The sequence below is a fragment of the Struthio camelus genome, chromosome Z (assembly GCF_040807025.1).
Source record: "Struthio camelus isolate bStrCam1 chromosome Z, bStrCam1.hap1, whole genome shotgun sequence".
NCBI lineage: Eukaryota > Metazoa > Chordata > Aves > Struthioniformes > Struthionidae > Struthio > Struthio camelus.
In genome coordinates, this window is record NC_090982.1 from 53069109 (window position 1) to 53082069 (window position 12961).

The window sequence follows — 12961 nt, forward strand, 5'->3', positions numbered from 1 at the left end:
AAATTAAACAGTTAAAAATCTTTTTTATGTAATAAATATTTAATTTTACCAAGAAAATCACAATTCATTTATAGTTCTCATGCCTTTGAAGAAAAACTTTTAAATGCGAAATAAATGTATGCTGAAGACATGATGAAAACCCAAAGGAAAAAACCCCTTCGACTTACTATCTTAAGTTTTCAGGCCTTTTTACATCTGGTCTTTTGAACTTTTAGCTTTGGACCCTTAGGACTAGTAAGGCTATAACCGAAAGATCAGAAGCTTAAAAGAGCTAAGTAACTTTTGATCTTTATGTTATCTCAAGACCGTCCCGGACTATTTCCCATTTAAACTCACAAAAAGACCTTGTACAGTCTCTACGGTACCAGTCCTACCTGTAGTTCTACCTGTAAATAGCTGTTTAAACTAATTCTACTATGTAACTATTAAGTCACATAATTAATGTGACATAAATACATTTTACTGTGAAGTCATTTTCTGAATTGAATATGTTAGCCAATAGACTGATTCCCGTATCACAACATTTATAAAAGATGAGATATAATCTCTTACAAGCTACTGCAGAAGCAAACCTTTTGGGCATATATCCAGGACAGCAAAGGTTTCCTGGGTAGCCTCTATTACACGAAAAATAGGAATAGATAATCATACTGTCAGACAATGTGTAAAGCAGGAAATGTAAGTAATCCTTTCAAGAGACCTACTTATGTGCTTTTTACTGATTATATTAATTCTGCACATTAGATCACCATCCTTCTATTTTGTAAATGTGTACGGGCATCCTATCGATAAATAAAATCGAATAAATAAAAGACTATGTAAACCAAAATAAAGTTAAAACAAAGACTGACAAGGAAACAATGTCTACAAAAGAATTTTCTAAGAACTTAACTAACTAATGCTAAAAGTTACCACAGAAGAGTTAGATGTACCTTCCCTGGAGTTTTCAGGATACATTTAACTTTCTCAAGTACATGTTCAATTTTTTCAGGATCCTTTAGCTTCTTCTTTATATCTTCTTCTAACCGTTCCCACTGGAAAGCACCTGTCACAAGAGCAAATACCGTTGATTTATAAATAGAATAGGCACAGGATTTAGCAGGCAGAGGAGAGATGACATCAATGCCAAATAGTTCTTACAGAAATTATATTTTTAGCACTTTTGTCAGTGGAATCTTTAGGCTTAGAAAGTTAAAGATGCAATTCTGCCATGATCAAACTTTTGCAGTAAATCGGTGATGACTTTTACAAAGATTCTACCAAGTACAGACAGTATGTCTGAATTCAGACCTTCAGGGCTGTCTAGAGGATTCAGATATGTTAATTTAATTGAGGAAGAAGAAAGAAGAAATGCATCTAGCTGCTCTGGATTACTTTAGAAATATGAACATTTAAAATTAGTCAAAGCCATTAAGAAGAAGACCAAGAGCACTTAAAGGAAAAACTACTGTTTCAGAGCATAACATTAGGTATTAAATAATGTTATTATAATTTACAATATTTAGTATTATAAATAATTCCATTTTAGTAGAATATTTGTGATCAGCTGTTCAATGAAACACTGAGATAAAACCTGGAAAGAAGGACGTTTCCACCAGAATCTATTAGTTTAGAATCTATTAATCTATTAGTTAAATAAGCTCTGCTGAATCTGTTCATAGCAGCCAAAAGGTGCTGCACTGCTCTTGCACTGGAGGGTACTGCCTCATGACTGCTGGTAAACACGTAAGTGTGCTAGCATGTCAGCTACTGTTCACAGGTCATCGTGCTAACTTAAACTGCCATTGGATCCTTCTTTACAAACCAGCTTTCTCTCATTTTGATTCTACATGAAAGTTAAATCTGTATTTCATGTTTCAATTATTTACCAAATGCACAAAGGTAATGCTGCAGACATTTATTAAAAGCTTCTTGCAGGGCTGAATAGACTGAGAAGAACAAAAGTCATTGCTCAAATCATGGACCTTATGAGAAAAAAAAAAAAAGCTAACAAAACAATTTTATTGCCCTGAAACATTCTCTGGCGAAATTTAAGAATAGCATGGTAAATATGTCACCCCAGTCTTCAAAAAGGGCAAGGAGGAGGAGCCAGGAAACTACAGGCCTGTCAGCCTCACCTCCATCCCCAGAAAGGTAATGGAACAGCTCTTCCTGGAGGTCATCACTAAGCATCTGGAGGACAAGAAGGTGATCAGGAGTAGTCAGCATGGATTCACCAAAGGGAAATCATGCTTGACCAATCTGATAGCCTTCCATGATGGAATGACTGGCTGGGTAGATGAGGGCAGAGCAGTGGACGTTGTCTCCCTGGACTTCAGCAGCCTTTTGACACTGTCTTCCATCACATCCTCCTAGGTAAGCTCAGGAAGTGTGGGTTAGATAAGTGGACAGTGAGGTGGATCGAGAACTGGCTAGATGGCAGAGCTCAGAGGGTTGTGATCAGCAGTGCAGAGCCTAGTTGGAGGCCTGTAGCTAGCGGTGTCCCCCAGGGGTCAGTCCTGGGTCCAGTCTTGTTCAACGTATTCATCAACGACCTGGATGAAGGCACAGAGCGCATCCTCAGCAAGTTTGCTGATGATACAAAACTAGGAGGAGTGGCTGATACACCCTCTGGTGCTGCCATTCAAAGAGACCTGGACAGGCTGGAGAGTCAGGTGGAGAGGAATCTCATGAACAACATGAGATTCAACAAAGGCAAGGGCAGGGTCCAGCACCCAGGGAGGAATAACCCCAGGCACCAGTACAGGCTGGGGGTTGACCTGCTGGAAAGCAGCTCTGCAGAGAAGGCAGAGCTTTCCCGGTGGACAACAAGGTGACCATGAGCCAGCAGCGTGCCCTTGTGGCCAAGAAGGCCAACGGGATCCTGGGGTGCATTAGGAAAAGTGTTGTCAGCAGGTCAAGGGAGTGATCCTGCCCCTCAACTCAGCTCTAGGTGAGGCCACACCTGGAGTACTGTGTCCAGTTCTGGGCTCCCCAGTACAAGAGAGCCATGGCACTCCTGGAGAGAGTCCAGCAGAGGGCTACAAAGATGATGAGGGGACTGCAGCATCTCTCCTATGAGGAAAGGCTGAGAGAGCTGGGCCTGTTCAGCCTGGAGAAGAGAAGACTGGGAGGCAATCTCATCAATGTATACAAATATCTAAAGGGGAGGGTGTCAAGAGGATGGGGCCAGACTCTTCCCAGTGGTGCCCAGCGACAGGAGAAGAGGCAACGGGCACAAACTGAAACCCAGGAAGTTCCATCTGCATATAAGGAAAAAATTTCTTTCCTGTGAGGGTGACAGAGCACTGGAACAGGTTGCCCAGAGAGGTAGTGGAGTCTCCTTCCCTGGAGATATTCAAAGCCCACCTAGACACAATCCTGGGCAATGTGCTCTAGATGACCCTGCTTGAGCAGGGGGTTTGGACTAGATGATCTCCAGAGGTCTCTTCCAACCTCGGCCGTTCTGTGATTCTGTGAAATATCTATAAATATAATCATATAACAATGTAAAATTTGGAAATGATTTTTAAAGAAAAAAAAAGAATCCACAGCTTTTCTCCTATATCATCCTTAGGAGGCATATCAACTGTCCAGTCACGACCTCCTAAAGGTATATTAATTTGAGAGAGAAAAATTGACCTGTTCAGAGCAGAAGATTAAGGTAATCCTCATTTCCCTTGCTTTCAGAATCATTTGCTGTGATTCCTCCCTGCTCAATTACTACATACCGCAGTTAGACATTCAGAAAAAATACTGCATGTCTCACTATTTATCAGAGTTCTTCAGAATGCATATCACTGGTTACGTTGCTTGGTAGGTATCTGAACCAGAAAAGTTTACAGCACAATTGAATATCAGTAATTAAAAAGAGCACAACATTTGCAATGGAATTTCTTTCTTGTTTTCAGAGTTACAATCATGGCCATCTCTTAGTTCTCAATGTTTTTCTACAAAACAGAAAGTGTTGTCCAGCTTTAAAAGGCATTTCCACTGATCGCCTGAGAAGGCTTCTAGTTGACTTGAACAGCAGTAGAATCTAGCCCAAACAGTCAAGAATTTCTTGACAGCAACTCAGGTGACAGTAGTCAAGGAAACAGCACAAAACCCCATAGCTCATGCGTATACTCTTTGCTGGAATAAGTCTCAGTTACACGTGGGGTTTTTTTAGTATCTTTCAGTCCTCATCCATAGGGCCACAAAAGCCTGTAATAACGAAGATTCAGAGACAGAATAAAGTTCAGGATAAAGGATAAACTAGCATAGCTCTTAAGGCATTCTACTGTACAAAAACTAAAACAGCGTTCAGAAACTGATACAGCATAGGACATCTTAAGCTCTATCAGCTCTTCCAGAATGGATGGTCAGTCTTTATAACCTCATAAACAGAATGTAAAGGCAGTAAAAGGCTCAAAGCAATGACACTCTTCTCACGATCTGATCTGTTCTCAACCTATGCCTCAAATGTCAACTCTCAAATGTACCAAATAGTGCAATGACTTTGGGCAATTCTTATCAGATTGCAAACTGTGACTCAGATCAGAGCTTAACCTACACCTTAGTAGTAGAAGTTAACAGAAGTCTATTTCTCAGGATAATAGACATACACTTTAGTAATACATTTGCTGCAAAAGACGGAATTAGCTGGAACCATTCTCACAGGATACCTGAATAAATGAAGTGTAGAATGTCTGACAAACAAGAACAGAAGATGGAGTCTTTAACAATGACTCTTACTGGTGGGTCGCATGATGAGCCACTGCTAGGAAACGGAAACACAGCTTCACTGTTCACTGCAAAGAGACTTTGCGCAGTCCGTATGATAGCAGAATCATGAATATCAGCTGGACTCTTCACTTTGAAAAGTAACATGAAGACATGGCTTACAGAGCACAAAATGATCTTGTGAGCTTCTACTACTTTCTTTAAGTCTTCTGAGTAAAATATCACATCCACACACTGGCAGCAGGACAGCAACTTGTGTAAATCAGAGTCATAATGTGAGGCTTCACCTCTTAAGATTGGCATTTTTTCTATAAAAGATAATAAGTTGGTCTGTAAATTTTAAGTAAGCATTAATTATAGTACAATTTTTCCCAGAGATCTGATCAAAAGACCAATTTTGGGGGGGAAAAAAAAAGTCTTATGTATTGCTTGAATATGTTTAGTAAAATATTCTAACAACGGAACTGGTTAGTAGAACTAAACTATTTAGTAAAAAACGTCCATCATTTTACAAAACCTCTTATGGTGCTTATGTTTAAAAAAACCTTAGGCTATGATTACCAAGCCTTAAGGATCTGAGTGAATTTCTAGTAAGAGTGAGAAAAAACAACTGCATATTTAGAACTAAATACTTGTCAGTAATCCTTTCACTGAACATGCAATATCAGACATTCAGAAATCAAATGCAGGAAAGCATACACCTCCCCTGTGTTTTATTTACAGCAAATTAAAAATATTACTTCATAACATTATATCATAATAAAGCATCATGTACTGATTTTTCATAATTCATCTGCAAAGCTTTTATATACAGCTTTTATTAACTCATACACTTGCATTATTTCATCAAAAGGACCAGAAAACCGCTATGATTTTTGTATAAAATATATTAGAGACCCATTGTGATGTTACATACTGCTACAAAAGTCTCCCAAAAGACATTAAAGCATCACTAAAAGATTATACAACTTCAGCAAGATAACCAGAGTAGCTGATAATAGATAACACTGAACACAATAATTATGACAAAACAATACTTGCATAAAAACCATCACATATACAACAAACAACATAGTAGAGATCAGATGTTAGTGAGCACCTGGTTGTTCAAGCTGAGGGGGTTTAACTCGATGGTACTTCTGGGTCTTTCTTCTTTTCTTCATTTTTTCAGATGACTTCCGATTCAAACTTTGGATCATAAAATATTCCAGCTAAAACATGAAGTGGATTTTTAAGAACTACTAGTTATTTAAGAGCAAACTTACATCAAACTAAGGAACAATGAGTGGATATTATATGCAAAGCTGAAGCTACTGCCATTATGAACAGTAATGCGGGTCATCAGAGTCCTAGTACTTCTTTATCACCAGAAGGTACTAAATGTAGTTGGAATTAGCATAATTTAAAGGACTATCAATTCCAAATGTGTACTTAGTCTTGGCAGAAATGACAGGTATGTGACCAGAAAGAAAGTCACTTTAGCAACCTTAGTAGATGCTAGCTATAGAATTACAGAGAAAAATAAGACTTGATGAATACTGATCAGGTGGAAGTGATGGAAATAACAAAGCAGTATACAAGCTCTTCAGTTTGAAAATAACCAAAACTACCACACAATACTATACTATCTTCTAAAAAAGTCACATTAAAATGTGATGTGTTTGCACAAGGTCTGTTTTACTGGAAGCAGAAGAGAAGCACGATCACTGAGGTGAAATGATCCATTTTACAAGAACAAAGAGAACATAAAGGGTAGTTCAGTTCTGGTTAACATTTGTGATGAACACTTTTATCACATCAGGTATTAGTGTAGCATAGAGTGAGCTTCATAAAAACTAAAAAAAAATCTTCTGGTTCGACAAGGTATGGAGCGGATTCCATATTCTTAAGCGGAAGCAAATAGATCCAATTAAGATTGTCTAAGTGTTGTGCCAGCTTTTTCAAGTTATTGTCAAATCCCGTGGAATGCACGCTATACCTATATGCCAGGGACAACAATAAAGATCATGTGAAATTACTATGCCAAACAAACTACATTTTTTTCTTCAATTCCAAATTCTACCAGGAAAGTAAAGGCAAGGGTCAACAAGATACTGAACTTTTAACACCTCATAGTATTGAAAATTAAGTATTAGCATAAAGATCAGAAGTAATTTTATTCAGAAGACAGTTAAAGGACTAAAGTCTGAAATTGCACAGCAGACTTCCCTGTTTTCAGAAGAGGAGAGGAAGGGTCTAATCATAGATGATGCATTTTAACAAGCTTTGCAGTTCCTGCCTAGTTCAATTTTACTGCAGGTGACTACATGTTCTGCTCAGGGTTCTAAACTGCTTAGTGACTGCAACCCAAGCAACCACAGGAACGCATTAAAAAAATTAAGCACGTTAACATTCTCACTTCACAAGTAGAACAACTGTAAGAGATTGAGCAATTAAAATCGAAAAATATCAGAAAACTATAGAACAATTCAGATTGGAAATGACCTCTGGAGGTCACCTAGTCAAACCACCTGCTAGAAGCTGGGGTTATCTTCAAAGTTGGATGAGGTTGCTGAGGGCCTTTTGCTCTTGAGTTGTGATTATCTCATCTGAGCAAAAAGAAAGGCCAGGAGTAGGGGAAAAAATTTTCTTGTGTACTACAGCTTTCCTAAAATTTCCTAAAAGGTAGTTAAAACTGGAGCAGTATTAGTATTACTAATTCTGCTAACACCAGTGGGAATTCACTCTCAGTGGGAAGCATGATGGAATGCCTCTACTTATTCTTTTAAGGGATCACATTAGTTATGTACTTTCCATCTGCGCTACATTGTTTTAAACTGAAGCCAAGACTTGAACTATCAGTAAGATTTGTTTTATACTGTAGTTACAACACTACAATTTCTCACTTACCACTCCTCCAAAGTATTTTTGTATATAAAAGTCATTAAGAGTGTGCAATTCAAGATACGTAGCTCCTAGTTCTTTAGCAAGCTGAACTCCTTCAGAAGAAGTAACACAGCTCCTTCTGTCTGAAGTGCACAGTGGGCAGGTACAAGGCACTTAAGGAAAACAAATGACTTGTATAAGTTGTTTTTATTAAATAATTCAAAATACTTAACTTTCTAAATAATTATAAAGATGTATTGTAAAGATATTACTCCTATAGAAAGGAAAAGAGAAACAATTTTATAGCAAGAAATCTATCAGTATGGCAAAATAACTTCTTTATAATCAGTTCAAATTATTAACTACTACATAAAATCAGTTTGTATTACATTAGCAATATTTAAAATTAAATTTTGTCAAAGTAGAAAAGTCAAGCAGACTTCCGGAACCCAGGTTTGTTGTGGGGTCTAAGTATCCTTACATTCATATATATTAGTTTTTAATTTTTAGATCTGTAGGTGCTATTCATTAATGACACCCTTAAGATTATTTTATCATTACCTGTCAATGGAGGAAGTATACAAAATAATAGAAGAGAGAAACTGCCACTACAGTCCTGGCCACCTACATACTACAGAATATGATTTTATTACACATTTTATATATCAATTTTTATCCTAGGATATGTATTTTTGAAGATTACTCCTAGTTAACTGAAAAAATCTAAATGTGAGCCACAACGACACAGCTTTGCTTGACGCTGCTAAGAATCTGACAGCTATGAACACGATTTAAAATATGGCGTACATGTTATACACAGATCAGATTACAGAACCGTAATGTAAAACATGTATTAACATAGCTATTCTGGGAGCAGAACCTTTCACTGCTCTGAAGGAGTAACATCCTAATAGTTTGTAGGAGTAAACTGCTGTGCTCACACATACCTCATCAAAGAAAAGGGCTTTGTGTGTGCATAGCAGTCTACTCAAACATATCACAAAGCAAAACTATGATCAGAGAATACTGACTTCTCTCACAGTGACATTACTGAGAAGAAAGTCAAAAAACAAAAAATAGAAAAGAAAAATGCCAGTAGTAGAGTCAGTCAGATTGGCGGTATCATACGCTTAAAAGAAAAAGAAAAGGCGTAAGTAAGAAAATGAGCTGGGGAAACCAAACATGAGTTAAGCAAACCTTGACTTCATTATGTCAATCTCATTAGAATGGCATATTCAGTACCCTTGTATAAGTCAGAGCGGTTACATTTTATCATTATCAGTGAATTACAAAAAGAAAAAAAAATTTTTACAGAGTTATTTAACAGTCCTTTCTGGGCCACTGACCAAAGAAATATATAAATAAACCCTGGTAAAATGGAACACTATGTCCAGAGATGATAAATCTACTATAGCTTAATATTTATTTGCATGTTACAAAATAAATATCTGTACCTACATTCATAAATCCTGTCCCATATTCATAGCAGGAGGGATGCTCAGAAATGCCTGTTTTTGCCAAACTTTAAAGGTAAAAGACAACTCACAGGTACAAGTTTGAAATTCATCATTTTGCCTTAGAAGCAAAATTAAACATCCCTCTCCCTCCACCCCCAAAAAATTAGACCCCAAGACTAAATAGAATTGTTTGAAGCACAATATAAAATGCTTCAAAATACAGAATAAAGTTTTTGTGTTTCTTCCATCAATCTATGGTGGTTTTTTAAAGCTTATTTCCTTGATGTAAACAGACCAAAAGTATGAATGTCTGTCCAAACCATAAACATGTTTTCATCAGAATTACGCCAGTCAATTGTGGGCCACTTTAAAATTCACTCAGTCTTTCAGTTCTAAGAATCACTATCCATAGTTGTGTGACTATGATACTTACTTTGAAAAAATTAAAAAGCCAAAAATCAAAAAAACACTTTGTGCTAAGTATATAATCAGTCTAAAGTAATTTTCATTGTTCTCATACCAGATCTACTAACTAGCCTGGACAGAACATTGTGTTAACACACAGCCATACCACAGCTACTCTCCTGTGACAGCTTAGCTGTATTAATACGGCAGCACACTGTGCTTTGTGGTTATGTCTGCAGAGCATCCAAAGGGTAGGCGATTGCATTCTGCTGACCACGTTCCAGAGAATTTATCCTCCTATCCAGTAGCTCCAAGCCAGTGGACCTCATTTTAATCTCTTTCACTAGAGGTCTCTTGTACTAGAGATAATGACCAGAGAGAACTCAAAACTATAGGATTCATCTCATACACTCAAACTTGTGTTTATAATTTTAAAGCACTAGGATTCCAGTGTATGATAACTCAACAAAAGGAGTGATTGTAGAGGTCAAAGTAGAATGCCTTTCATTGCCAGTGTTAATTAAGCGTTGTGTTCTCACCAAAACACCAATCTCCAGAACCATAATACATTAACATATTATTGTCATTCTGACAGACTGTGGAAGAGGCATACTAATATCTATTTCTGCTAGCACTCTGGAAAAATAATCAGCTTCTACTGAAATCCACTACATATTTAACTTCCAAATGATATTTTCATAGTTCACTACATAAGATTGAATACATACCATTTTTTCTTGCACCAATAGCAGAAATTATTACTGGAACTGAACAGTGGTTTAACGCTTTTTTTATCATTGGGACATAACTGTCCTTTAATTCTTGAAATGAAGTCTTGTCATTGACAGAGTATTTAATCACAATAATATCAGCTCCTCCAATGAGACTGCGAGAAGTATACCAGTCACTGTCAAATATATCCTAAACAGAAAAAATACTGATAAAGAATCCTCTCTTGTTTATAAATGAAAACACCAACTATGCAATATTTTTTTGACACAAAACTTCACAGAAGCATCTCCAACGGACAGTTCAATCTCTTTTTGAAGAGAGGTAACACAGAAAAGAGCAGAATTCGTGCTTTATAATTTTCTTGTGTGGAAAACAAGTTATGCAGTATAATGGATAATAAATTGCTGCTTAAGAATTCAGAAGTTGAGAAGAAGAAATAGTATTTATCTAGGAATATACTTTGCGTGGGAAAAAACCTTTAATGTTTTAATCACTTAACTTTCAAATGTTTTTATTAAGAAAATAAAAGTAACTTCAGTGGCAAACATTTGCAGTAATTCATATAAAACCACTATTTACCGTAATTTTTTAGGAAGAGGGCTACACAGAACTCTGCTAGGTACTCAGGAATCTTTAAATAAAAATTCTAGCTAACTGACAGAATTTGCTTCTGCTTCACAAAAGCTTCCATGTAGTAACAGGTGTTAATGCCATCAGCATTAGGACTTTAATCACTTAACTAAGCTTTCTTTTTTGACTTCCTACTCACTTGTCATTGATCTGCTCTGTAACAAAGATTTATACTCTAAAATTATTTTATATTTAATTAATATACAGCTGAGCTTCATTTACATGTAACATATAGTTATTACTTGTATATTTGTCATTTGCATGAGAACTGTAATTTCACAATGTCTGCTTTATCTGAAGGTAGCTCATAAATACCAAAGAAAGCCATGGTTTTGCAACTATGCTGAATTGAAAACTCTGACAGAAATCTAAAACTGATCCAGAGAACCGAAAATGAACTCAAACCCGTCTTAGAACAGTCATATAGAGCATGAGGGGAAACTAAAAGAACCTGGGATGTCGAGAAGACACTGGAAACAAGCAATGATATAAACAAAACATGGAAAAGAGAGGAATAAATGGGCATAGAAGAAGTGACAAAAGGAAATAACTCAAAGTTCCGTGGCAGAGTGGGGGAGGGAGATCAATGTGATTTGTGAAGAACAGATCACAAAAATATGAGCATTAAAGATTGGAAGCAGAAATATATACATATGAATATACATAAAGATCATTACTGTCAGCAACTGAAGCGGCTTTCATTCTCAATAGAGTAGATATTTTTCATCACTTCAAACCAACCACTGTTTCAGATCTCTGGTGAATTAGCTGCAGTACTCTTAAGTGCAAGAGAACACTAACTTGACAGATATATGTCAATGAGCAAATAGTTGTCTAGACCGTGAGTGCACTTTGCACCCAATTTAGGCCTTGTCTCTACAAAGACTTAAATCAGAAAGCTTATCTAAACTTAAAGCAGAACAGGCATTCCTCTGAATTACTTTAGTAGATGTTCTGGCATAAAAGAATCAGATTTAATTAACAAGAATAGCTATTCTAAAGCTACTCACCATGTTGATAAGGGCTTTAAGAGCAGTGTTCTTTGTATATGGTTTTCAATTAACTTAGTTAGAGACTATTATAAACCCAGGCTTAGGAAAATCTCCACCAGCGTTTAAAAGAATCATTTAGACTATGTTAATTCAGCTATATATCAACTTCAGTCTTGATTCACTTCTCTACACAACTGTTTTGCAGTGTGGTTTTATCAAAAGGCTCATACCATAGCTGAAACCTATGTGTCTCAGCTTCTGTCTGCCTCCTATTTTATGAGATCTGCATAGCTACTGTCACTAGAAATTGCACGGTATTTTACAACCTCATGCTTGGAATTTAATCAACGAATTTTTCTCTCTTGGGTTGCTCTCAGGAACCAGCACAGCACCTTTAGACTCCTAACAAAGAATGCTTGCTCAAACAAATAAAAAGGTCCACTTTAATATCCAGGAGAACATACTTGCTTCTTAGTAAGTTCATAAAATTAATACATAAACACAAGTTTAGCATCAATAGTAGTAAGATTAGCAGCTACCTTAGCTTGAGAGAGCCAACCGGATGGGCTTTCATAGAACCTGATCATACAGTTTGATAAGAATCAAGAATATCTAGGGGCAGCTCTAATACTTTAGCTGGTGAAGTCCTGAACAGAAAATTTGGTAGTAGACTGGTGTATGTTTAACACAACTAAAGGCATAAGGGAACAATACAAACCAAGAATAATACAGATTATTTATAATCAAGATAACATGAATAAGGGAAGAATATTTAGTTGTCATATGTTGGAAGACAGAATAAGTAGCTGTTCCTTTGCAGTTTTCTCCTACATGCCTGCTTTCAAGTTCAGCCCAAGTCTGTACATGCCCATCTGTATGAGTTTGGGGAAAACCAGCAAAATCCCCACTAAGGGCTAATGCACAGGTGCACAAACGTGCAAGAACTCTGCAACAAGTCTGAGCACTACTAATAAAAAATATTTATGGAAATTTCTTACAGAACATAACATGCCATTTTTACACTGAATTAGACCTCCACGCTATGACATATTTTCATGTCACAGAATCACAGAATCGTTTAGGTTGGACGGGACCTCTGGAGATCATCTAGTCCAACCTCCCTGTTCAAGCAGGGTCACCTAGAGCATATTGCCCAGGATCACATCCAGACGGGTT

At 36.8% G+C, this 12961-nt stretch overlaps 1 protein-coding gene across 4 annotated transcripts in view; it reads right to left on the bottom strand.

Annotated features, from left to right (window-relative positions):
• The window catches only part of RHOBTB3 (Rho related BTB domain containing 3), a 41912-nt gene that overhangs the window by 14912 nt on the left and 14039 nt on the right, over positions 1-12961 (bottom strand). For 3 of the 4 annotated variants that reach the window (XM_068928508.1, XM_068928509.1, XM_068928510.1), the window contains exons 3-7: positions 10160-10352; positions 7594-7742; positions 5804-5915; positions 4647-5012; positions 933-1045 (exon numbers count right to left, since the gene is read on the bottom strand). In XM_068928508.1, coding sequence (XP_068784609.1) covers positions 933-1045; positions 4647-5012; positions 5804-5915; positions 7594-7742; positions 10160-10352 — 933 coding nt within the window. Of the gene's footprint in view, positions 1-932; positions 1046-4646; positions 5013-5803; positions 5916-7593; positions 7743-10159; positions 10353-11470; positions 11592-12961 lie in introns of those variants that run through there. The other variant, XM_068928512.1, reaches the window with a different exon arrangement.